General features: G+C 38.0%; 2 protein-coding genes and 2 long non-coding RNA genes across 5 annotated transcripts; 1 reads left to right on the top strand and 3 right to left on the bottom strand.

The window, feature by feature from the left end:
* Positions 1-1,091: 1,091 nt before the first annotated feature.
* Positions 1,092-5,862, bottom strand: LOC136245427 (uncharacterized). Of its 2 annotated transcripts, XM_066036952.1 has the most exons (13): positions 5,556-5,862; positions 5,307-5,362; positions 3,126-3,267; positions 2,936-3,077; positions 2,724-2,872; positions 2,605-2,676; positions 2,484-2,552; positions 2,384-2,425; positions 2,263-2,328; positions 2,169-2,207; positions 2,086-2,115; positions 1,275-1,301; positions 1,092-1,221 (listed from the first exon to the last, which is right to left on the bottom strand). In XM_066036952.1, exons 1-13 carry the CDS (start codon positions 5,658-5,660, stop codon positions 1,165-1,167), a joined length of 996 nt encoding a protein of 331 aa, XP_065893024.1. In that variant the 5' UTR covers positions 5,661-5,862; the 3' UTR covers positions 1,092-1,164. The 2 variants fall into 2 exon arrangements, with proteins under 2 accessions (XP_065893024.1, XP_065893025.1); XM_066036953.1 differs by lacking the exon at positions 1,275-1,301.
* Positions 5,863-5,913: 51 nt separating this feature from the next.
* LOC136245428 (uncharacterized) lies at positions 5,914-6,574 on the bottom strand. Its single transcript, XR_010695854.1, has 3 exons — positions 6,522-6,574; positions 6,275-6,346; positions 5,914-5,979 (listed from the first exon to the last, which is right to left on the bottom strand). It is a non-coding gene; the product is annotated as an uncharacterized lncRNA (long non-coding RNA).
* Positions 6,575-19,011: 12,437 nt separating this feature from the next.
* Positions 19,012-22,654, top strand: LOC136245849 (uncharacterized). The gene is made up of 3 exons (XM_066037318.1): positions 19,012-20,966; positions 21,539-21,602; positions 22,083-22,654. Exons 1-3 carry the CDS (start codon positions 19,020-19,022, stop codon positions 22,388-22,390), a joined length of 2,319 nt encoding a protein of 772 aa, XP_065893390.1. The 5' UTR covers positions 19,012-19,019; the 3' UTR covers positions 22,391-22,654.
* A 2,328-nt stretch (positions 22,655-24,982) lies between these two features.
* LOC136246012 (uncharacterized) lies at positions 24,983-27,294 on the bottom strand. Its single transcript, XR_010696207.1, has 5 exons — positions 26,919-27,294; positions 26,794-26,865; positions 25,302-25,402; positions 25,180-25,248; positions 24,983-25,123 (listed from the first exon to the last, which is right to left on the bottom strand). It is a non-coding gene; the product is annotated as an uncharacterized lncRNA (long non-coding RNA).
* Between the last annotated feature and the right edge of the window lie 12 nt (positions 27,295-27,306).

Here is a 27,306-nt window from a genome sequence, read left to right as displayed (position 1 = left end):
TTCTCTACAGGGTGATTTGTTGTAGTTGAATTCTCTACAAGGTGGTTTGTATGAGGCTGAACTCTCTACATGGCGGTTTCTTTGTAGCTGAACTCTCTACAGAGTGATTTGTTTGCAGCTGAACTCTCTACATGATGGTTTCTTTGTAACTGAACACTCTACAAGGTGACTTCTTCTAGCTGATCTTTCTACAGGGTGAATTGTTGTAGCTGAACTATCTACAAGGTAACTTCTTCTAGCTGATCTCTATACAGGGTAATTTGTTTGTAGTTGAATTCTGTACAGGTGGTTTCTTTGTAGCTGAACTCTGTACATGATGGTTTCTTTGTAGCTGAACTCTTTACAAGGTGACTTCTTCTAGCTGAACTCTCTACGGGGTAATTCCTTTGTAGCTGAACTCTCTATATAATGGTTTCTTTGTAACTGAACTCTCTACAAGGTAACTTCTTCTAGCTGATCTTTCTACTTGGTGATTTGTTTGCAGCTGAACTCTCTACATGGTGGTTTCTTTGTTGCTGAACCCTCTACAAGGTGAATTCTTCTACCTGATCTCTCTACAGGGTGATTTGTTTGTAACTGAACTCTGTACAAGTGCGTTTTTGTGGGTGATCTCACTGCAGGTTGATTTGTTTGTAGCTGAACTCACTAAAGGGTGATTTTGCTTGTAGCTGAACTCCTTGCATTGTATCTAGTTTCTAGCTGATCTCTCTACAGGGTGATTTGTTTGTAGCTGATCTCTCTACAAGTTGATTTGTGTGTAGCTGACACAGCGAAACTGGTAGTCTATGACGACCTTGTCCTTGTACGTATAACATACCGTCGTGGATTGGTTACGAGTGGATACAGCGTTCGTATCAGATTTCGTATCATCAGTCGTCTTGCTTCGTCGTGGGACCATTTCTTGGAGACGGAATTCTGTCTGGCACCGTAACAGTAGCTCTCTATCAACACCCAGTACCTCCGTCGCGGTAGTATCAAAGCATCCTTTGCCGTATCAGCAGTCCTCTATTAACACCCAGCAACACCGTCGTGGTAGTATCAAAGCATGCTGAACTTCGTCCCAGTAAAACTAGATCCCGTAAAACTAGCCATTTTCCGTATAGGTATATTAAATTTTCCGTATACTAGATATTACATTTTCCGTGCATTAAATGAAATAAAATGTTAGTCTGAATCTTCAAATATGGCAACCACCGGATCAGCCAAATCAACTTGGTGTACCTAGAAATATGCACCAAATAACCACTTATTTCAACAGCAAAAACTTTACTTACAAGATTTGGAGGTGTAGCATACTGACCCTAAGGAAAAATAAATAATTTAGCATATACATATAATTTTGTACAATGTCTCAAATAGCGGGCTGGATGTTTCTTTCAAGCTACTGCCAAACCGCTAGCATAAGTGGAAAATGGTTACAAAGGTACTACAATAAGGATTAACAACACGGTTGTGGCTACACTTGTACAAGGCACGTCCCATAGGCCAACTTATGATGCATATTTGTGGGCTATCAACTGCCTTCATAGTTGTAAGGTTTCCAATACCATGCAGGACGCCCAGCCACTACACCTTACTCGGTGTTCAATTTCATAAGGAAGAAAGGAGCCAAGTCCTAGCGGCTTGCTTCAATTCCTTCATGAGTTATGATGGATTACACAACATTACCTTCTGTGGCTTATTTTTCACATACTGTAGACATGTACAAATTCATTATTTCACTCTAATGCTGTTTTCTAAAACTAAGGCTAAAACTTTGGACATCCCAGGCCATCGGTTTTTCTCTATATATAACCAAGAAGTTATTATAAAAAGTTTCAGAAAATTGCAAAACTAGCTGTGCTTTTGGTCACATATCAATAATGTATGGATGTAGCCAAGCTTTTACCACACAAACTCAATCTTAACATTTCAAGCAAAACGCCCTAGATTTGCTGTTGTATTGCCAAAGTATCAATCAACAAACTTTCTTCTCAAACGTTAACATGATGGTAGTGTATAAAGCAATCCCATTGAAATAACCCAATATTCAGTATGCAATGCTTATTATTTACAGTAATGACAAATTATACACAAACAACTCACCTGCTGTGATGGCAATGATTCTTCATAGTGCTACAAAATCAATAATATGTAAATGTAAGCCTAATCAACACTTTGACACTTACGTTAATGCAATGATCATTGTTATCTGGTCGTTGACTGAACTGTAATACAACCAGTTAAGGTACATCACACGGAAGATTTTGTAGGTTAATTTACCTGAAGATAGTACTGGTCTTGTGGAGGCTGTATGTTGCGAGCATAGTACGGTGAAGGTGAATAGCCCTTTGCAATGTGCAGCTAAACTAAACATATGAACTTTTATACTGTACACACATACATCTGAATAATCATCTTGCGGCAGAGGATAGTGTGTGAGGCTCTGAAAATAGATAATAGCCATCAGAAGAGGTATTTGCTATGTCATACGTAGTACATACTTCAGAATCATAAGCTGCGTGCATCTGATCATGACCTGTACCACCACTAGCAACAGCTGGATCTTCAACCTGTAGTGGTCAAAATAAAATCACAAATGATACAGCTTAGCTGCGTACACACCTGTTCCACTTCAGTATAGGAGGATTGCAACTGGTGACCATTTTGTGGTGCATCATGATAAGCAGTTGTTACCTAAAATGTATCATCTGTTACACTATACTAATTATAAGTTAACACACAGTAGGACTTATTGACCGTGCTCTCACTGCCCAAGCTGGAGCTCCCCTCGGGGCCTCACACACTAGTGGAGTAGACACTACTCTGGGCTTCTTCAATACACTTTTCACTGTCCACCTTTGATCCAGCTCTTGAATAAAGTCTTCTAGTTCTATCAGGGAGACCATAAAATCAGCCTTGTTGTAAGAAATACCATTCATGTAATGTAACTAACCAGTAGATCGCCACGATGGTGAATGTGTTCTGTAAGAGCCTTCACCGTCATCACTCTCTTCAATCATATAGGCTGGTATGATTTCTCTCCATCTTTTCTTTTCTTCTTTCGTCGCGCATAGCTTCTTGCGACGATCATACAACTGTTTCCAGAATATTGAAATTTATTGATGCACCCAAAGAAAACTAACCGCTTTCTGCCTGCTCCTCACTTTGGTGTTCCTGTCATTGGCTTCTTTAATAGCCACCCTGTCAGGCCTCACATCAGTAACTAGCTTTCGTCTACGGGATTCGTAGTAACGATGAACTGCCTCTAATATTAATAACCAACATCTATATATGTAAATAAAATATGTAATGTGTACTACGTTACATGACTCAAACAATATATACCAGTATGCCTTGCAAATCCCAGATTTTAAACAAAAAAACTATATGTACATGTTCCATCAATTTTTAAAGTATATACAGCAGGAGTTGCTAAAAGCTGACCAATTTAGTAATATGTAAATAAAGGGTCTAAGTACCTCATTAGCGACGAAACTTTAAAGCATACTATGCATACCGTAGTCTCAATTAGGTGTAGTCTCATGAAGGTACAAATATCACCTGGTGACATTGCTCTTACTTCAATGCAGCCAAAATGTTGGCTGGTCAATCATAATTATAACCCCAATCATTCAGAAAATCACGATGCAGAATTTACTTAAAACAACCTTGAATTATAGAGGAAGATGATTTATTTTAAAACTTCAGTGCTGGTCACTGTAAATTTCTTTTGAAATATTTGAGCCAAAATTCTGCAGTTCTCAAGTGCAATGAAAAGACGACTTGAGTCACTTGACAATGAACAATTAGGTGAGAAAAGGCAAAATATGGAATAATGGAACGGCAGAATTACAGAATAAGCAAAACTTTGAATATCCCTACAAGGCGAAGATGAGACAACACTAAAACTATGCTCAGCAATTCTCAGGACGATCTTGAAATAAAATCACTCTAAAGTAGAAAAGTACCAATACTGACATTACGTAGTATCACTGCCTATATTACTGGTATCGGTACCAGATCCATATTGGCAATACATACTAAGGAGTGAAGACTTACCACATTTCCTACATTTTCAACCATCATTAAATACGTTTCTAGTAGCAAATAACTTACAGTAGTTATGCAAACAAACTAATACCTTGTTACCGGGGCTCTTTTTAAACTATTGGCACACACACACACACACACACACACACACACACACACACACACACACACACACACACACACACACACACACACACACACACACTCCATGTGTATTCTAATAAATGCTCCACGTCATGTGGTGCTTAAAGTGCAGTTAGGTACAAAAACTTCAGTTCTTTCTGCTGTACTAGCTAATATCAGCTATCGCTCTAAGTTAATAGCCCTAATTTATTGCAGACACCTTTCTATTAACAGGTGAAAGCTAAAGCAGGATTTAACCTTCATATTTTTTTTTATTTGCTTAGAGATGGATGACTAACAGTTGAGGAAGATGATTAAGTAGAATAATTATTGAAAACACAGAATACGGCAAAATGCAATAGCAGAGTTGCAGAAAAGTGAAATTTGAAATCTACCGAATCCGATCTGGCTTTATATGCTCTTCACCTCATATAATCACAAACACAAGACAACAATAGAACAATGCTCAGCGATTTGAAGGGCAGTCTTTAACGAATCGAATAATGCTAGTAGCAAATTATCGAATAGTTATTTCAGCACTATTTCAAATGCACTTCACCATAATTTGCCACTAAAATTTAAGTTCTCTTTGCTGTACTAGCTAATACCAGCTATCACTCAACATTACCTGCCCCAATTTATTAGTGTACACTGTCTTCTACGAATATAATCTCTCAAACCCTAAAGCCACCGGGCTGCTCTTCATTTTCGTTTGCGTAAGTACGGGTCACGCCCACTTTTAGAACGGCGAGATACGCATCTACTGGGAGCCTATGAGGCCTACTACGGCATTTTTCAGTTATAGAACACCTGAACAGCCCACTAGGAAAGCCAATCTCGAAGCCTGTGGAGAGTCGCTGTGCCAGTTTTAAACCTTGGAAAAGAAACCACCTTCAAGCCAAAGCTCACCAGTGCGGTGGTTCACTAAAGGCTTTGTTTAGCCTTAACTTGTTGTGGATAAGCTGTTTTTACCACTGAGCTAATGGTTTGCTCACGTGGGTGTGTACAGACAAACATACATAGGCACACACACGTTTTTCGGGAAACAAGTTCAGTAAACCAGGCGCGCGCCCACAGCCGGCCTTCGGCTGGCTGTGGGTGTGTGCCTGGTTTAATTACATCAATATTTGTTGTCATTTGCTATTTCGTACCTTTCTTCTAAATCAAAATCAGCATCGAATTCTTCATATAGCTTCTTAACATCTCCCTACAAATATGATCAGTTAGCCATGATAACGGTTGCAGAAGTATCAATCCAACACAAGGTAAATAAACAAATGAAAGTTTATTAATCCACCTGCACATGGCAATGCAATCAAGTAAGATGCAGCAACTAATACTTAAGCACTTACATAAAAGCTTCTCTAATATTAACTGTTAATGAATACTGTAGTACTTACACTCAAATTGGTATCGAGACGTTCATCATTAGAGCTAGCAAGTGCTTCGTCTGGTGTGGTACCTTCCTGACCGGCAGACTGTAAGTTTGTTATCTCTTCTCTCATTGACAACTTCTTTTAAGGCTTCTACGGTCATCCTCAAAGCCTGATTGTCCATGGCAAACTTTGATAGTGCTTCCTGCTGACTTTGCATCATAGCAGCCATCTGGTCAAGTTTCCCCTCAATTTCTGAGGTCACAGGTTCACTATGCTGCTCTTGTCTAGATCTCGCATAGAATCCAACCAAATGACTGTTCCTATTATCCACACCTAGTGGTACCCAAGTAACACACAGAATAAATTTGGCCTGTTGCCTTCTCACCTCGAGTCCTTGAAGTAATTTGTTGCTCTAATCTTCAAGGTGTGCCACGGTTGGCATCCATATCTATTGGAGAAGTAGTGATATGCAGAAATTAAGTCTGCGACTTCTCACCTCGGCCTTGTGGAGTCTGTGATTGAAAGCTGTGATCTGGTCCCTGAGGTGTGCCACGGTTGGCATCCATACCTAGATATAAGTAGTGATAATATTGTGTAGAAATTATGTGTGCTGACTTCTTACCTCGGCCTTGTGGAGTCTGTGATTGAATGGTCTGACCTGGATCCTGAAGTGTGTCACAGTTGGCATCCATACCTGTATATAAAGTAGTGATATGTAGAAATTACATGTGCTGACTTCTTACCTCGGCCTTGTGGAGTCTGTGATTGAAAGCTGTGATCTGGTCCCTGAGGTGTGCCACGGTTGGCATCCATACCTAGATATAAGTAGTGATAATATTGTGTAGAAATTATGTGTGCTGACTTCTTACCTCGGCCTTGTGGAATCTGTGATTGACTGGTCTGACCTGGATCCTGAGGTGTGCCACGGTTGGCATCCATACCTGTATATGAAGTAGTGATATGTAGAAATCATGTGTGCTGACTGCTTACCTCGGCCTTGTGGAGTCCGTGATTGAATGGTCCGACCTGGATCCTGAGGTATGCCACGGTTGGCATCCATACCTGTATATGAAGTAGTGATATGTAGAAATTATGTGTGCTGACTTCTTACCTCGAGTATTGTAATGGGTCATTGTGTTAATTAATCAAAATGCTCGAAGAATTGACCACTGGGATTTCTGATTCCACTCTCTAGGACTAGCCAATTTCTGAGCTGGTTGGACTGTACAGCTGGCTGTTTTAGCGGTTCAAACAACTCAAGTTGTATAAATTTTCTTTGATGGCGCTTATTTCGTGTCATCCCTCTCCAATTTTCTTTCTACAACCAATTTCACGCTCACACATAACTCACGCTCACACATAACTCACGTTAGATATCTCAACAAAGTCCTCTTCGTTTCCATTTTCGGGGAATTCCAGAAGTTCCCTACTTGCGTCCTCCTCGAGATCCGAGTCTTCTGTATGCATTAACTTGTGCCGATAATACGTAGACTTGGACACTTCTTTGTGGCAGTGATCACAAAACTGTCGCTTTCTATTTCGCTTGACTCCTAGCTAGGCTTTGTGAAGACAAAGTCGTCTCGGCCATTTTATTATCGTGTCAAACCGTAATAGTTACGGATTCTTATACGATTGGCGTATCCAATGTATCACGAAATTTATTTCGTATCCGTACGTCTAGCTCGTCTCGAGAAATGGCAGGTTTTAAGTACGGAAATCGTGTCAACTCGTAACTATTAGTGAGTTTCGCTGTGTGATCTCTCTGCAGGTTGATTAATTTTTAGCCGATCTCTTTACAAGGTAATTTGTTTGTAGCTGAACTGTCTGTAAAGTGATTTATTTGTAGCTGATCTCTCTGCAAGTTGATTTGTTTTAGCTGAACTCTCTACAGGGTGATTTACTTGTAGCTGAACTCCTTACATTGTGTCTAGTTTCTAGCTGATCTTTCTACAGGGTGATTTGTTTGTAGCTGATCTCTCTACAAGTTGATTTGTGTGTAGCTGATCTTTCTACTGGTTGATTTGTTTGTAGCCGATCTCTCTACAGGGTAATTTGTTTGTAGCTGAACTCTGCACAAGGTGCTTTTTTTGTAGGTGATCTCACTGCAGGTTGATTTGTTTGTAGCTGAACTCACTAAAGGGTGATTTGCTTGTAGCTGAACTCCTTACATTGTGTCTAGTTTCTAGCTGATCTCTCTACAGGGTGATTTGTTTGTAGCTGAACTCTCTATAAGGTGATTTGTTTGCAGCTGAACTCTCTACATGGTGGTTTCTTTGTTGCTGAACTCTCTACAGGGTGATTTGTTTCTAGCTTATCTGTCTACAGGTTGATTTGTGTGTAACTGATCTCTCTACAAGCTGATTTGTTTGTAGCTGAATTCTCTGCAAAGTGTTTTGTTTGTAGCTGACCTCTCTTCAGGGTGATTTGTTTCTAGCTGATCTCTCTACAGGGTGATTTTTTTGTAGCTGACCTCTCTTCAGGGTGATTTGTTTCTAGCTGATATCTCTACAGGGTGATTTTTTGTAGCTGACCTCTCTTCAGGGTGATTTGTTTCTAGCTGATCGCTCTACAGGTTGGTTTGTTTGTAGCTGAACTCTCTACACGGTGATTTGCTTGTAGCTGAACTCCTTACATTGTGTCTAGTTTCTAGCTGATCTCTCTACAGGGTGATTTCTTTGTAGCTGATCTCTCTACAAGTTGAATTGTGTGTAGCTGATCTCTCTGCAGGTTGATTTCTTTGTAGCCGATCTCTCTATAGGGTAATTTGTTTGTAGCTGAACTCTCTATAAGGTGATTTGTTTGTAGTTGATCTCTCTGCAGGTTGATTTGTTTTAGCTGAACTCTCTACAGGCTGATTTGTTTGTAGCCGATCTCTCTACAGGGTAATTTGTTTGTAGCTGAACTCTCTACATGGTGGTTTCTTTGTTGCTGAACTCTCTACAGTGTGTTTTGCTTGTAGCTGATCTCTCTACAGGGCAATTTGTTTGTAGATGATCTCTCTACAGGGTGATTTTTTTGTAGCTGACCTCTCTTCAGGGTGATTTATTTCTAGCTGATCTCTCTACAGGGTGATTTTTTGTAGCTGACCTCTCTTCAGGGTGATTTGTTTCTAGCTGATTGCTCTACAGGTTGATTTATTTGTAGATGAACTCTCTACAGGGTGATTTACTTGTAGCTGAACTCCTTACTTTGTGTCTAGTTTGTAGCTGATCTCTCTACAGGGTGATTTGTTTGTAGCTGAACTCCTTACATTGTGTGTAGTTTCTAGCTGATCTCTCTACAGGGTGATTTGTTTGTAGCTCATCTCTCTACAAGTTGATTTGTGTGTAGCTGATCTCTCTACAGGTTGATTTGTTTGTAGCCAATCTCTCTACAGGGTAATTTGTTTGTAGCTGAACTCTCTATAAGGTGATTTGATCTCACTGCAGGTTGATTTGTTTTAGCTGATCTCTCTACAGGGTGATTTGTTTCTAGCTTATCTCTCTACAGGTAGATTTGTGTTGATTTGTTCATTGCTGATCGCTCTAATGGTTGATTTGTTGTAGCTGAACACTCTGTAGCTGAACACTCTGCAAAGTGTTTTGTTTGTAGCTGATCACTCTAAAGGGTAATTTATTTGTAGCTGAACTCTCTCCACAGTGACTTGTGTGTAGCTGAATTCTGTGTAACTGAATTCTTTAGAGAGTGACTTAATTGTAGCTGAATTCTCTACACAGTGCATGACTTTTTTATAGCTGAACTTTCTTCAGTGTTACTTGTAATGTTCTGAATCTCTATAGTGATATATTTGCTTAACTCTCCACATGGTGACTGTCTTCTTGCTGAACTGTCTATAAGATTAACTGTTTGCAGCTGAATTCCCTACAGAATAACTTGTGATGTAATAAAATTCTATAATGGAGTAAATAAATTAGCCGAATGCTCTATTAGGGTGACTGTTCTATTAGAGTATCTCGATCTCGCATTTGCTACACGGAGTTGGCTTTCGAATCATAACTCAGTGGTTTGTAATCCGATTCTTCTGTACTACTGCAAGGACTTCTATGAAGATTATTCCAGCTATACACCGATTTTCAGCTCATTGCTCTAAGCGGTTTGCCTAGTAGGCGTGAAAACTAATACTTTTTTATTCATAAAAATCGATCGCGTAATTGTGACACAGGTTGGGTTTTGTGTCATATCTCCGTGGTCTTTATCTCGATTCCTTCAAACCAACAAAAGGCACTCCTACGATGGTTACTCCATCTACATAGCAATTTTCAACTCATTCCATGAAGCGGTTTACCCTGTAGGCGTGACAACAAATCGATCTTGTTTTACGCGAATAATTGGTCATAACTCCTGAACCATTCATCGGATTTGTACCAAATTTGATGCTAGGATGCGCCTTTGGACTCCCTTTCTGTGTGCCAAATTTCGAGGCGATCGGAGTACGCGTTTGCTTGTTATAGCAATTTTTGCAAGTGTGCGAAAAGACGAAGAAGAAGAAGAAGAAAACGAAGAAAAAAACGAAGAAAAAAAAACGAAACTTTGGCAGCTCGTATCTCGGAAATGGCTGGAGCGATTTCCTTCAAATTTGGACTGTAGACTCCCTTGGCTGGCGGGCAACTGTGTAGCAAATTTGGTTCCAATCAGATAAGTGATCACCGAGATACAGAGGTGTGAAAATGACGTTTTCGTTCTTCCTGTCAATATACTCACGGTGTGGCGCGCCGGCTTCTTGGGCCGCACGACACACTACCGTGTGTCTTGATTTCTTATAACTAGGGAAAGGACTCTATTATAAACAATGTACTTCGGAGTGGAACCCCCGGTTTTAATTGTCTGGATAACTATTCAATAAGAAGGGTTCACCATGGCTATATAACACAAAGCAGCTGCTCTTCTACTTTGGAGTTCATAATAGTGGTACAATTGAAATCAGTAGAACTGTAATTCATTTCAAGGCATTGGAATGTCATGATTGAGCCTTTAACTCGGTACTAGCTGCCAACATGTGGACTTATGATTGAGCCCTTTACTCACTACTATCAACACATTAGCAACATTTCCTTAGTGATATCATCACTGTGACATTAACTGAACATTGTGATTGGGGCCTTTACTCCTAGTACAATACTATCAGGTAGTACTGCCAACACAAGCTCTGCTCAGTACTACATATCAGCACATGAGATTAATTTGCTTGCTCAATCAACACATCTATTGAGCACCTTATTTGTTCCATCAGCACGTGGCATTATTTATAATATTACCGGTATCAGCATGAAGGATACGGTTACTAGAACTTTGTGCTGCCAGCATACTTTCCCCTTAACATTTTTCTTGCTGTTCACCGAGCTGCCTCAGCCAAGTGCTTCCTCTATATCCCCTCAATGTGTCTAAGCAGTAAGCACCTTCTTTACGGCATCTTCGGGATCAAAAGTCCACCTTTCTGCTGGTCAGTGTCTCGGTTTTTGCTGCCGTTAAAGCTCGCCATCCTGGTGGCCACATTCTCCATCGCCGTTACTCGTACTGTAGAAGACGCATTAACGAACTCATAGCCTACTCGTACAAACACGTGGCGTAGAATGAATTGTAACACTTTACCTTACCTTTTATACCTACCGTCACGTGAGAGAGGCTCGCGTGACAACCATATAGTATTCATGCGGGAGCTTATTTTCTGTATTACATTCAACCAACAGAAAATACACTTGTCTACTGCATCACATAGCCTCACAAGAATCCAAGAGAACCTCAATAGTAGGGTCTGTTATGGCAAAATTTAGTCAAAATCAGATTAAAGCACCAAATTTGGTTCAGTGATTCCTTAGGATGTATAAATGATTTCAGAAGGGATGCCACTATGAACTCCCCCTGGGCTCCTTTGTACGACAGTTAATTTTGACAACCCACAAAATTAGAACCCACTACATTTTCAATGCTGAATAGCCCTTTTCTCAAACACATTCCCAAGGTTAATAGTTACTATTAGTGAGAGAGTAGTCCATAACATACCATAATAAAATATTATGACTCTGTATCAAAGATACAGAGCTTAAAACAAAATTGTACATTTAGCAAAAATTTAAATCGCTACAATTTAAGCACAGCTTTTTATTAAGGCATTCACAGTATCAGATTGTTCTATCAAAAACTATGTCCGTATTTGTAGTACACTGACTATGTACTGTGCTCAGAACATAGTCAGTATTGTACTGTACTGTGCATTACTGGATATAGGTTGTAAACAGGCTCAACCGTACATATAGCCAGAATTACACTACATAGCTAAATTTGTATAATTCTATTTCCTAATTGCTGTTCTGTTATTCAAATTCCAATGAGATGGCAAAATCAGATAAAGGTAAGAGACCATTGTCATGTTCAATTGTAACTTTAAACCAATGGTTTTAAGTCCACTTAGATTCTCAGATTTCAATGATCCCTCCAGAGCAGTATAACCTGCAGCTGGTATAATTATATTGGTGACAATGATAATTGCTCGTTCTCTAGCAGTTTCTGTATGCTGGGCTAAAAAGTATTGCTATTATCAAATATTGGCATGGAACACTCTTCATTAAGGAGTGCGCTATGATCTGAAAATATAATAAGCAACCATTAAACCTACGTATACGGAATTGGTATTTCCTGAATGTATAGCTACAGTGCCAATAGAAAACTTGCCTTGAGTTTAGCACTGACTATGATCAGCTACTGTACATAGAGATATGCATATAGTAAAAAGACAGCATTAAACAGATAGGTAATATAATCTGGCAATGATTAAAGCTGAAGATTTTTCTTTTCACCCCACTCCAAGAGGTGATCAAAGTCAACTTGAAGCCTTGTTAATTCTGGCTATAAGGTTGAGCCTATTTGCAACATCAGCAAGTGTGAAGTATCCGGTAACCAGGTGTTCTGTGCACAGTACTTAGTCAGTATGTGCAAACATGGACATGGTTTTGATAGAAAATAAGTAACAATTGTAAAAAATCCAATCCTTCATAGCCGTGTTTAAATTTTAGTGATTTTATTTTTTGCTAAACTTATAGTTTTGTTTAAGCTGTTTATCTTTGATACAGAGTCATAATAATTATTTTATTATGGTATGTTTTATGGACTACTCTCTCACTAATAGTAACTATTAACCTTGGGAATGTGTTTGAGAAAAAGGCTCAGTATAGAAAATGTAGTGGGTTTTAATTTCATGGGTTGTCAAAATTAGCTGTTGTATGAAAGGGTGCAGGGGAGTTCATGGTCACGCCCCTTCTGAAATCACTTTATAGACCCTAAGGATTGTAAGGAATCACTGAGCCAACTTTGTTGCTTTAATCTGCCATGTTAGAATTAAATCCATAAGGAACCAGACTACAGTACAACTTGCCACAGCACAAGACATAAATAAGTACCAGGTGGAATTCCACGCTGTATATGTTCCAATCAGTCCTAGAACAAAATATGGCTATAGCTGCTTGCTGTGCTAAAAATGACAATATTCAGCAGCTGTCTACTTACCAGTTAGGATTGGTGATAAAAAGTGTTGACATACTAAGTCCCACTGAAGAAGTAACCCACTCTATTTCTGCAAGACTCGCTTCTATATCAATTGTGATACCTTACATTCATGTTTTAATTAGAACTTTAGAAAAGAATGAGGATGACAGTGGGATATGCACCATGAAGTCACAGATTCTTCATTCTCTTAGGACACATTTTACTGGAGTTGAAGGTAGGAAGGAGCTTGCACTGACAACACTTGATCCTAGGTTTGAGGATAGATTTTTTGGAGGGGAATATTATAAAGGCTACTGTAAAGGAATTGTTGTTAGATGAAATGATGAAGGTTGCCACTAAAGCAGAGCCACAAGATTCTGCTGCCCCCAAAAGGATGTGCCCTTTGAATAACCCTGTACTGTTAGATGTTTTCACAGAAATTATAGCTGACCCCAGTAATCAAAACCCAAATTCCAGTACAGCCAGTGAACTTGACAAATACCTTAATGATTCACTAATTAATTACAAGACTGGGGACCCATACAATTGATGGGGACAGCACAATAAGGAATTTCCTACACTATCAATTCTGGCCAGGCATTTCTTGAGTGCTCCAGCCACTTCAGTCCCATCTGAACAATTAGTTTCAGCTGCTGGTGACCTATATGATGAGAAGAGAAATAGGTTGCTACCTCACCTTTCTGAGGAGTTATTATTTATACAGAACAACTTCTGCTTGATTAGGCAAACATATGAATTTAAATAATGCATAAAAATTTACCAGTGACTGACAGTAATCAATAATACTATTCCTTGTAACTTAGTATGTGTATCTGTGTGTATACAAGATTATTTTTTTAGATAACAACGTGGGATTATATCGGATCAGTTTAAATTATTGGTTTGATTTAGTATGCGGTTATCGGGATATTAGCAAATTCCCATATCGGTGCAACACTATACTTTGTTTTCAGCTATGTTATGCCCGCTATGCAGTGTGACAAACACAGAACAGTAATAGAAGTGCCTCTGTAATCAATGGATGATTTTTCCATCATAGCACAAGAAGCCTTTGATGCATTACCCATTGAAATTTCATATATAGCAACTTATTGGAAGCATTTTGGGTTGTATTGAAACTTTTGGGCTTGATTGTACCTAACCAATACTGCCATGTGCCCATGAAGGTATTGTAAGTCTGATTTCTGGTCAATATTTGTTGTGTGAGAAAGTGAGTGAGGCAAAGCAGTGTATCATGAACCATGACAGTGGTACATAATAGGGATTGGGGCAAAATTTTTCAAAAACTCTCTAATAGAACACATGCCAAAAGCAGCCTTCCAGGCTTTGGATATGCTTCAAAAACCTTCCAGACCTTCCTCTAGTGTTGTGAAGACTGACCTGGGAGTATAAAACACAAGGGAAGTGGTTTTGGGAGTTTTAAAAAATTTACAAAATCGTCCCAAATCTCTATCTTCTTATTCTTATTTCACGCATCTACAGCCCACAGGAAGTAGATATCAGCACTAAAAATGTATGGCGTATTTTAAAATCATTCCTACCCAGGTCTGTGTGGTATTAAAATCTTTGCTTTCTAAGGTGATTGTGAGATATAGAGCAAGAGTCATGGCTTTGAGATGCTATTCACTCACGAAGCCATAAAAGCAAAAGTACAGCAGTTTAAAAAATGCCATTTGAAGCAACGCATGGGACTAAAACGCATCAAGATGTATTAAACTAAACATTACACATAAATGCTACTCACTGAAATTGTTTCTGAATGTTTTAGAGTTCTTCAATTCGCGTCAGTGAAGGGTGTGTGGCCCATAGCCCATCACTGAAACCGCATTCCGGGCACTTTCCTAAGGGCTGCTACAGCCATTTATCAGTCAAGAATCGACGTAACAAGCCTCGTAAGCTATCAGAAATAGTGTAACCCTTCGAATCTAAAAAGGGGTGTGTCCCCTTTGTACGCAATCGAAAATTAAGGGCAGCTCTGAGGCTATGGGGGAAAGAATTTGCATAAGAAAACGGTATAAGGCTATGGTGAAAAAAGGTGTGAAATCCAAGGTGGTGGCCAAGAAATGGCTGTGATGGTAGGTTAATGGTAAAAATTTTAATAACGACAATTCAGGTGAATTTTGTGCCAAGACTACTTTTTTTACAGCTTGGCTGTTTTGGATTAGATTTCACTTCTTTTTGTATTTGTATACCCCAAATAGGCCGACTTTGAGGCTTTTTTAACCTATCTTTTTTTCTTCATCACAGGAAGAAGAAAAGATGAAGCAAATGTTAAATACTTTAAATATTTCTGATTTTATCAGTAAATGTACAAATTATATATGTAATACATATATTTATTACAGAACTCTCCGTGGTGGTTACTTTGTAACTGATCACTCTACAAGGTGACTTCTTCTAGCTGATCTCTCTACAGGGTGAATTGTTTGTAGTTGAACTCTCTACAGAGTGATTTGTTTGTAGCTGATCTCTATACATATTACTTGTTTCTAGCTGATCTCTTGAATTCTTTTCAGGGTGACTGCTCTATTAAGATGACTGCTCTATTAGAGTATCTTGATCTCACACTTGCTACTCCAAGTTGGATTTCGTGTTATAACTCTGTGGCTTTAAGTCTGATTCTTCTACACCATTGAAGAGCCTTTCTAAGATGATTACTCCATCTGTACAGCGATTTTCAAAGCATTACCCCAAGCAGTTTATCTGGTAGGTGTGGCAAGTAGTCATTTTTTACTAGCTAATCTCGATTGCATGATTGTTACACACTGTTGGTTTTTTCGCTGTATCTTAGCTTGATTTCTTTCAAATCACAAAAGGTTTGAGGTTCAATAGTTAACCTATTTACCTACCAATTTTCAGCTTCTTCCCATACGCGGTTTACCCTGTAGGCGTGACAACATATTGATGCTATTTTTCGTGAATAATCGCTCATAACTCTTTGCCTGTTTATTGTATTCCAGCCAAAGTTGGTACCAAGATGCGCCTTTATACCCCCCTTCTCTGTGCCAAATGTCAAGGCAATCGGATATGGTGTTCGCATTTTATAGCAGTTTTTGTAAGTGTGCGAGAAAAATAATAAGAAAAAAAAATTAAGAAACTAAGCCAATTTTTGAAGTCGCATATCTCGGGAACGCCTGAAGCGTTTTGCTCAAATTTGGTGTGTGGAGTACTGAAGTTGAAGGGTGTGTCCACAGCAAAAATCGTTTTGTTTCATCAAGGCAGCACAGAGCTACAGAGGTGCGAAAATTGCTTTTTCGTTCTTCCTGTCAATATACTCATGGTGTAGTGCGCCGGCTTCTTGGACCGCACGACACACTACCGTGTGTCTTGATCATCTTTTATATTAAGCAAAATAAAAACTCCCATCATAAAAAACAGAATTAAAAAGAGGGCGTGTCTCCTTCGTACATGATCGAAATATTGAGAGCACTTGCCTTAAGGATCTGCACGAGAGAAGACTAAATAGTAGCTACAGATAGTTATTACTTTTTACAGATTGGTAGAGTTTTCCAACTACCGTATAGTAAAAAAATTTGGCGAATAGCATTCAATTTGCCAAAAAAATTTTCACCAATTATTTTAGATGATCACACGAGCACATTGAGTAACTAGAACTTGAGATGAAGGTCAGCTCGTACCACCAAGCAATAAAGATCGAGCTGACTTTGGAGATCTTCCTAGGAATGTGTCCCACAGTTGTAAGCACTCCTTGGGATAGCATTTCCAACTGGCTTCCCGTTCGCACGTCAGCTAGTTCATCATCTCACAATGGATTTGGCCAAATACCTTGATATATGTGATAATCTCTGCTACTAGAGTTCACTGAAAAAGTAAATACGGTCACTCTCGGCATCGCAGGAGATAGCAAAGCACACCTTAGCTAGCACATTGTTAGATCAGTTGCTACAAAAGTACTGCTACAACAACAACGCTAGCTACCTATACACTTACTACACTACTTAACTGATGAGCTGACACCTTGTCGTAATATCCTTACGTACCGTACAGTAAAAACTTTGGCAGTAAAAACTTTGGCAAATATTATTTCAATCACCAAAGTTTTTCCGCCAATTTTTCAACAGAGGGGTTTCGTCACACTTTTTTTATCATCAAAGTTTTTTTACTGTACGGTATATACTTTCAGTGCCATCAATGCCTTTATTGTTATGGATCAAAGCATTTAACATACAGCCTGTTGCATGATCATGCCATTTCAGAGTCTACAGCTATTCCATAAGACTGATCATGAGTACACACTCTACCTGTAGCTAGTAGACAGATGCTTGAGCATCATGGAGCAAGCCTTCATATACTATATTACTGCAGTACTATATATTACTTCAGTACTATATTACTGCATGCAGTGCACACCAGCCATAAAATTCTGTTGTCCATGTGCGTGAACATGAAAAAAGTTCAGAAACTAGGGGGCAAAAATTTGTAAATTTAAACAAGTAGAATAGGGATCAAAGCTGTGATTCTGAAAAAAATGCGTAAACAAGAAGTAACAGGGATGGTGATTCACAATACTGCTTAACACATCAATACAAGCAAAGCAGCTTGATTTGTGTACATTGAATTTAAGATTCCTATTTCGGCTTTTTATTTTAACAGTCGAAATAGGAATCTTAAATTTAATGTACACAAATCAAGCTGCTTGGCTTGTATTGATGTATTAAGCAGTATTGTGAATCACCATCCCTATTGCTTCTTTTTTATGCAGTTTTTTTTTTCGGAATCACAACTTCGATCCCTATTCTACTTGTTTAAATTTAAAATTTATTGCCCCCCTAGTATACATAAGGCAAAGCATGCTATAGCTAATATGTGCCATTTGGTAAAATCACCCGTACATGTGGAAAACTGCAAAGTGTATTTAATTGGGCTATTAAGTGGATAATGATGTAAGAATTATGATAAACAGCTTTAATATGGAAAACTCAATTGTGGGTTTATGCTGAGAGCAAAGAAGCTGAGGAAATTGAAAGATGGAGTTCTCACTATAGTATCTGAAAGTCATAAATCATTTAATACAGTATAGTACTGTTAGTAGGGTTGGGGTTTCTTGACCTGAAATATCACATATACTTCATGACAGCTTGGAAAGGCCAGTACCCTTCCCACTCTCCCCAGAATTGTCTATGACACAGACATTCTACGGAAAAGACACGTCTCTGATCCAATGAAGATTTTGACAAAATAATTTGTGCTCTAACTAAGTAAGCGCAAAGCTTTCAAAAAATATGCTGGACTCTGGTTTAGTGTTCATTGTAGCCAGCCAATTATTGAATGTGTTTTGTGTCATGTTCAAACCCAGTCTTGATATTTGATGATTCTATTTGCTATATCTTTTCCTGTTTGTGTATGGTAGCTACCGTATGGCTCCAAATTTTCGTAGTATAAAAATTTCATAAAAGCCATGTTTTCATCAATAAGTAAATTTTCGTAAAAATAAATTTGTAATTTCAAGCTCTTTCATAATTAAAAAAAATCGTGACTTTGCACGTACGTGCTTTTACGGTAATATGTGGAACACGAGTTACATCGTCGTGAAGTAGAATACTTGTGAAGACAAAACCAGAAGCACGGATGTTTAATGGATGGATGAGTACTGAGAAAAAAGCATCATACTTGTGTCAGAGGTTATTAAGTGTACCAAAAACGACTGGACAGGTAGTACACCGAGCATTATTTTAAGGTCGAAGAATAATAATAATAATAATGATAACAATAGTAAATTTCATGTGATAGTAGCCTACTTGGAGATGGTATTTAACAAACTCCTTTTATACCAACACTTTCGTATAGCTAAACCCTCACAAGCCTCGTGCTTTAACTATCGGTGGCTCGATTTCAATGCACATGAAAATTTCGTAATAAAAATTTTCATAATTACAGTGCAATTACAAAAAATATGAAATTTTTTTGCTACGAAAATTTGGAGCCATACGGTAATACATATTTATTTTAACAGTGAAACAAGAAATAATGGATAAAATTCAAGAAGCAAAATCTAGTGGTTTAACTTTAAGATTATCATACACAACTATTAGTTTCACTGGATCAGCTGGAGCTGGAAAAACAAACTTTCTTAACTTGCTTTATAAAAAGAAATTTGTGCCACATCACAATAGCACAGGAGTGGCAACATCAGAAAACATTATTAGTATAAAACGAGCTGGTGTACTTGGATCAGGAAAGGAATCTCAGTGGATTGAGATGAACCATGACACAATGCTGGCGCAACTTAACAGTTATTTGTCATCCATTGAAAAGATGCCTTCTTCATCTGAAACCCAAATAGGAACACCATTATTTAAGTCAAAGCCAAAGGTTGCAGTGGAAAATGATATTGCAGCATCTCTTACTTCTCGTGGCACACCATTACTAGGAGAAGTGTGGAACATGATCAACCTGTTGGACACTGGTGGTCAGCCGGAGTTTATCAGTCTTTTTCCAGCTATCAAGAGTTCAGTTGCTCTTACTTTCATTATCCTCAATATGAAAGGAGGAGCAAAGAGTCTGGATGAGCCAGTATTGGTTGTTCATAGTGAGGATGGGGAGCAGTCATATGTTCCTTATCATTTGAGTATGACAAACTTAGATCTTGTTAAACTTCTTATGGCATCCTCGAAAGATTCCAGTGTTAAAATCAATCCCCCAATACTACCTAACAAAACTGAAGGTATTGAAGGAAACAACTCATATCAGTGTTATGTAGGTACACATGCAGACAAAGCAAGTAAAAAAGATATAGAAAGCATAGAAAAGAAATTAGAGATTGTTGCACATGAATTTAAGTGTGAGAAATTCTTATGGGAACATGAGAACAATTCCATATTGTTTCCAGTTGATAACACAACAGCAGGTAGTGACAAAGAAGATCCCATTGCTGAACTGATTCGTAGTCGTGTGCATGAACTAGTAGAAAAACGAGATATTTATGATGTGCCAATTACATGGTTTATATTGTTGCTACAAATACAAAAAAATACCCTTGAACAAAATCTCAAGTTTGTTTTATATGAAAGTGTAATTGAAATCTCCCAACAAGGAGGTCTTAATAAAAATGAAAGAGAAATACAAAGTGCTTTGTTGTTCTTCCACATGATGGGAATCCTACTCTACTATCATGACGTTCCTGGAATGTCCCAGTATGTGATCACTGACCACCAGTGGTTGTTTGATAAACTGACTAGTATTGCTAAGATCACATTCAAAAGAGCTGGTTTTGATAAAAAAGCCATTGAAGAATTTAAACATGAAGGTATACTACAAAAGTCATTAATTCATCAAATAAAACTAAATACAGATATCCCACCTGAACATTTTTTTCAGTTGTTAACCTGTTTAAAAATAGTTGCTCCACTCACTGAAGATAGTTATTTTATGCCATGTGTGTTACCAAGTTACACTTCTAATCACAACATTCTTGAGGATTATGGCAGTCTTCAGTACAGTGAACTGTTGGTTCAGTTTTCACAATGTCCTCTACCACAAGGATTCTTCTGCTGCTTTATTGTGGAGATATTTCAAAACTTACCAATGAATTGGGAACTGCCGCTACACTCTACAAAGAAAAGACGTCACACATACAGTAACCTGATAACTTTTCACACTACAGACACGGTCCATGCTGTTTGTCTACTTGACAAAGTGGGATACATTGAAGTTCAAATAAGACATAAAGTCACCTTACCAGCTATTCATTATGAAGTACAAACAATACTTATTGAAGCACTAAACAAAGCATGTGATCATCTTCAACTACAAAATGAACAGCTTTTGTTGGGATTTTATTGTCAGTGTGGGGGAGCTGATGAGAAGCACTTGGCTATGTTACCAAAACAGTTTGATAGTACAACTAAGTTGATAAAGTGTGACTATGAAATATCTCAATTGACAGTAGAACAAACTGTCTGGTTAACATCACAGGTAATTGTTTATAAGTAATATGTTGGTCTCCATAGTAAATCATTTGAGCTGACCCTATTCCCATATGTTATACTGCTTTGCACTTATTGTATATTCATGGACCTCAGCTGTCCAAACACGAGCAGGTATTGTTATTATTAAAGACTGCAAGTTTGATGGATGTTCCATTAGAGCAATGAATATCCTTTCAACTTATTAGTTTACTTCACTCATCTTTACAATGATGAATTATACTTTCTTCTTTCTTTTGACTGATGTAAATTAACTTGTACCAACTTCATTAATTTTATTCATGTTGGTCAGGACTTCATCAATTGTAACTATGAAGTTTCACAAACTAATCAGTTATCAGGTGTTTGAATACTTGAGGTTCCACTGTACATAACTTTCATGTTACATGATTTTGTATGCAGGCAATTTGAAACAGTGGAAATAGAAAACTGAAATGGTCAAATTGTCATATAAATGTACCCTAGAGTAAAATCCTTGTTTAGTTCCAATTGCCCTTTTTGTTAACTAATAATAAACATTGTGCATTATTTGTAATACTGCAATTGTTTATTTGTATACAGGTTGATTTAAACGCATCTTCACTACCCAAGAGCTACCCGAAGCAAGATACAAGAGCCAAATCAAGTTAGTTGGCAATATATGCTGGAATGTGGTATGAGACAGTTAAGCAAAAAAATCTTTAGGTGATAGTAGTAAGAAGAAAAAATTAAACTACATGTGCAATACTTAAATGCTAATAGCCATTATTATTATGTCCAGTAAATATAAGTAGTACTTTTACACCTAAAATTAATATAACGTGTCATGTAGCCACCATTTTAAGAAACTTACTTGTGGCATGTATTAACAGTACTAATCCATTTACTCATGCAGTAGTGAAGAGACACGATTATACATGAGAAATCCCTATTCTGGCTTACGAATTGTGTGTATTTATAGTTAGAGGTCAATCATGCATATTTGAGTAATCTGTATAAAACCATCCAATTTCCAAACAAGGTTGCATTATAAAGCTTTATTTTCATTAATCATCTTGAAACATTTGCCCATCTTCTATGTGGTATGCATAATTATGATAGCTGTATATTTTTTATATCTTATAAGGACCTACAATGAAGGTACTGCATAAGGTAGTGATTCCTAGAATAGCAGCTGTCTGGAGCCGAGTAGCTGATGCTTTAGACTATGAGCTGGAGTACAAACAAGTGATAAAGAAGCAAGGTCATGATGATCCTATGGAATGTTGTGTAGCACTCTTAGAAGATTGGTTGACCAGTGACAGAGGGATTTCTACAAAAACCTGGTCAGGATTAATAGGTGCTCTCAAAGAAATAAGGTCCCTCTCTGCAACAACAGAAAAAATTATAGATGAACTGACAAAAGAAGGAATATTACAAGGAAATGATGATTAACCTTCTGCATAGCTGCAACTTTGAACACATTTATTTTAACCTACAACTGTGCACACAAATATTTACCCAATATATTTGACCCGGCCCTTTTGCTGTTATGCTATTGCTGTACTCGTGAATTATTGTAAGGCACTTTTACATTTTCTTTTATTAGTTTTGGTAGCCATACTATTAAAATTAAACTGTTATTATTGGTGTTTTATAATGTAGAGCAACATGTTTCAATACATGGGTATTGCTGAAGTACTATTCAGAGACATTCATATCTTGCTGGTAGAAATAACACTATAGAACAATTATATGTAGCAGAGTAGCTTGAGCTTGTCTTGGAAACATCATCTGCCATTTTTACAACTACAGTGTTCACATTTAAAAGCCATCAATCGTGATAAAAATTGGAGGAGTTAGTATATTGATGGTAAAAGCTATTATGACTATGTTCAAGGTAAAACACAGGGTAAATAAAAACCTTTTGGAATTAAAATGTGGACTGCATTATTTGGACTAACCATAAGGCACTTTAAAAAGTATTACATGTTGCTGATTAGGGCTGTACCGATATGAAATATCCCAATATCTGATGTTCTTACTGCATAAATAAAATATTCTATATAGTAGTGGATTATCTGTAACCATTGGTAGTTTTTATTGTTGTACTCCTATTGGATGAACCAACAATTTTCATATCAAAACATGTCACACTTGAACTTTGTAAATGGTGAAAAATATATAACCTATGCTAAAACTAAACACAACCCTTTATAATTTAAGACAGTCAAAATTCAGTCTACACTTGTACTTATCTGGTAGTCAGAGCATAACAGTTGTATCACTACAGTGGAACCTGTTAATCAGGACACCTGAAAGTGAAGATCCCTGTTTAACCTTTAATCTCCCTATTATTGTGCTTGTACTACTCCACATATTGCTTTATATCTCCTACATGCATTAAGCAATCATGATGAAAGTTTCAGGACTAGCTCTCTACTGTCCATAGAACATTGGTGTGAATAATCCACTACTAAAGATTGTGATATCGATAGATTTAAATGTAAAGAAATTCTGAAAGTATAGTAGGTAGAGTTATTGGCAATCTTTGGTGCTTCTTTGGGTAACCATGATATAGCTACAAGCAGACAATTTTATGACGGGAATAAAATTATTCATTGGTGCATGACAATAGGACTACAAATGGCAATGTATTGTTTTGTATGAACCTTATATGGAAATTCATATTTTTATAGCTTATGCTAAGAAGTTACTGAACTGATCAATTAGACAAAACACTTTCCAACCAGCTACAAAAACTATTTCAATTAGATGTAAAAATGTATGGGAAAATAGATGCTGGGAGATGATATAATCTGGACACTTGCCAAAGTATTCCTTAGCTGGCATGTATATAGAGAATTAGAGATCCCTTGATAATCAGGATGGTCTCAGGTGCCCTTACACAGCTAGCCTAGTTTAAATAATATGGGTAGTATTAGCTACATGTATAATTATGTAACCGGATTTTGGAAAATCAGTTTTAATGTCAAATGAGAAATACATGTAATAGTTATTCCACTGTCACTCATGCTTTGTCTGCAGGGCCGCCCAGAGAAATTAAGGGGCCCAGGGCAAAGAGTTAAAGTGGGGCCCTTGACCCAAGTTGTAAGGTGAAGACCAAAAAAAAAAAAAAAAAAGTCACAACCTGCTGGCAATGACAATAACTACCCATCACCAACCATATCTCCTTATCTATAAGCTTGCTACACTGCTACTCTGAAGAATACTGTGACTGCTCTATTAGAGTATTTAGATCTGACTGCTCTATTAGAGTATATCGATCTTTTAAACAGGTATTCAGGGGGCCCTTCATGGGCCCTCCTGGGCCCCTAAAATGCCCCAGTTGCCCCCCCCCCCCCCCCCCCCCCCCTGTGGGCGGCCCTGTTTGTCTGATATTATGCACTTGCCCTCAGGCTGCAGTATGTTCTACTTTGACACACTCAGCCATTGCACACCTAATGGGTTTGCAGTATCTTCTCTTATATAGGAAACCAAGTAAGCTTGGATTGTGAGATTGAATTTTGCTAAACAAGATGTGATTGACTGATTGTGGGATGGAATTTTACTGCACCAACAGTAGCTAGTTTATTGCAAAATTAATACAGTAATAAAAAAACATGATTTAATTGATTAATCAACACCTACATTACGGATATACATAACAACTAACTTAATGCATGTTACTAAATTCCATCCCTAGGCCTGCACCAATTATACCAGCATAATTTGGAGCATAATAGGTAGGCAAAAGCATTGAGCATAATAGGCACAATTTGCACTACAAAAACAGAATTGATTTCCTTACCTTTAAGAGACTATAGAAATGTCAGATCTCCACAATATTACCTTACCTTTCCTTTTGTCAGGAATGATCATATTTCCACAACTTTCCTGAAAAGATTCAGCTGTCTTTTGTATCTTTCCTTACCACTTAAAGGCTAGGAAAGGTCATTTTTCCCAACAGTAAATGTAAGGAAATGTCACAATTAATGTCACATTTTTTTACCCCCATCACACCCCTATATTCTGTATAAGTTGGTTTAAATGCAAAATCAACAAAAGTCATCCATCCATACACAAAGTACACCAGTCAAAGTATAAAAATGTCTGTCATTGGTCTTCATCAATAAAGTCGTTGATCTTGACAAATCGCAGATTCCTTGCCCAAACGTTTTCTGTGCACTGTAAATGGAAAGAATAGATGTAATGCCAAAACATCGTACAGTACAATTAAATACCTGTTAGTATTGTATCTTTCTCCAAACAACATTCCACCTCTTAAAGTCGTATCTTTCTAATAGACATACCTAACAAAAATATTATATTACTGTACTATAAAATTATCCTTCAAGAAACTTACCAGTAAATAGTCGATCTAGATGCCACAACAGCTTGTCCTGGGCAGCGATCAATACCTGAACAATAATTTATTACATGCTGAATGGTCCAATGCAGAGAATGCTATCGAAAAGAAGATACGCATGTGAACTACTGCTGGTAATAGAAAAAAACACATCACAATACAACAGTACACAATATTTTATAGCTATATGAAGTGATGAACTAGGAATCCTCCTTGTATTTTGATATTATATTGTTGTAGCAATAAGAGTTTACCTAGCTACCATAGTTGACCTAGTAAATGCAACTGTCTCATGAAAACCTACCTAATTCGTACAATTCCTGAAGTTTTTTGATTTTCTCTGCATTGAAAATTTCAATAAAACATATAAAGTGAGTATGAATAAATAAGCATAGACCTGCATACAGTAGCACTACACAAATGCAGCCTAAATTACTTGCCTTTTTAACATTGGACCACAGTAGTGCTACATTTTTGTGTAGGCTAATGGCAATAAGGATAATTTTATCTGATGTTTAGTAAACAATGATGTGTATGCAACTAGCTCAGATTCTGAAACCACCTTACAAAATTTTGTTAGATTATAATATCAGGAGCTTATGAGCCACCGAAGGCGGCGAAGGAGCATGAAACTTACGCTGCCTGCCGGGTGCCATCACAATCCAAATTGTTTGCCGATTAGTTTCCTTATAAGGAAACTAAAATCTTGTTATTGGAAGCCGTATACGGAATTGCGAGTGACGAAAATATCAAGGGGCGGTAGTATCCCAAGCTCAGCCATAGCGGGCGGTGTTCATTGTCGAGGAGGCCTAAGTACATGATTGAACTGTCGACGTCGCCAAAGCGTGCCACGCTTCAACAATGAGGGAACACCAAGGCGTCACAGAAGAAGCACAGGGAGGCGACTGGCAGTGACGCATGGCGACGGTGAAGCGTACTCCTCTCCAACACTGGTTAGGCGCCCTCTAGCATTTCGAACTGGTCTTCACTTCCACCTCAGCTACGGCAGCTGGGGCGTTCTGACGCATGCCAATTACATAATATTCGTGTGTGTCGTATCCAATTTATTTCAAATGATGTGACATAATTTGGATTGTGATGGCACCGAGTTCCATGCTCCTTCGCTGCCTTCGGCGGCTCATAAGCTCCTGATAATATAGATAGCCGCTATTTTCACATCACTGTATCTACAAGCAATCAAGCCGAATGTCACAGTATGGTGAATGCTACACAAAACCATTAGCATCAGAAATGTCAAACAATTATGCTGCGTCCTAAACTTCTAAACTATATTTCTATAAACACTCTGGTTGGTGGTAAGCACCTCATACAACCTGTACCTCCTGTGTTTACACTTGAGCCATGGGTATGTGTCATTACAGATTTTTTGGATCAAGAATTGGATTATCAGATAGATACACAATACTTAGAGGAGACACTCACATTCAACACTAACAACCAATAATCACATTAATAAAAAACCACTAACCTGAAACTTTAAAAGTTCTCATGTGGCATGCCAGTGGTTAGCCCATTCTTTGTCTTGTATATATCTCCATCCCTACAAAATCAATGCAAAGTGAGTACGTGCAATATCTCATACATACAACTTACCTCAAGCATTACCCTCAAAGTGATTTGCTCAGTACTAAACTGCGGTTAGCTAACTCTCATCTCGCGATCCGTGAGCTACACTAAAGTCAACTATAACAAACACAGGCAAATTAATACTTGCTTCTATTGTACTTGGGTGTCAAAAGGCGGCACAGCGATACTGAAAGTCGGGAAACAGAGTCGGTACAAGGTAATGGCGCCACAATAGTTTGAAGGCAGTGGCAGAATTTCGGGTCGGCAAGAATAAATCTTTCTCCTCCATCCGTGCGCGCCACTATCACACCACTTCATCGTTCAGCCTGAGCGTTAACTGCTCTAGCTGTATCACACATCTAGTCTGGCGTAGTGCGCGCGCGGGTCTACGCCAGACTAGTAGTGTGCGATATCA

This window comes from Dysidea avara, chromosome 15 (genome assembly GCF_963678975.1).
Source record: "Dysidea avara chromosome 15, odDysAvar1.4, whole genome shotgun sequence".
Lineage (NCBI taxonomy): Eukaryota > Metazoa > Porifera > Demospongiae > Dictyoceratida > Dysideidae > Dysidea > Dysidea avara.
The sequence above is the reverse complement of the archived record's forward strand: the minus strand, read 5'-3'. Positions and strand labels throughout refer to the sequence as shown.

Coding starts and splice junctions, on each gene's coding strand:
- LOC136245427 (XM_066036952.1), bottom strand. CDS start 5,660: ATGAGAGAAGAGATAACAAACTTACAGTCTGCCGGTCAGGAAGGTACC. Junction 3,268..5,306: donor GATTTTGATTTAGAAGAAAG/GTACGAAATAGC, acceptor TTACATATATAG/ATGTTGGTTATTAATATTAG. Junction 2,329..2,383: donor CGCAAGATGATTATTCAGAT/GTATGTGTGTAC, acceptor CACATTGCAAAG/GGCTATTCACCTTCACCGTA.
- LOC136245849 (XM_066037318.1), top strand. CDS start 19,020: ATGGATAAAATTCAAGAAGCAAAATCTAGTGGTTTAACTTTAAGATTA. Junction 20,967..21,538: donor CTGTCTGGTTAACATCACAG/GTAATTGTTTAT, acceptor ATTTGTATACAG/GTTGATTTAAACGCATCTTC. Junction 21,603..22,082: donor AGATACAAGAGCCAAATCAA/GTTAGTTGGCAA, acceptor ATATCTTATAAG/GACCTACAATGAAGGTACTG.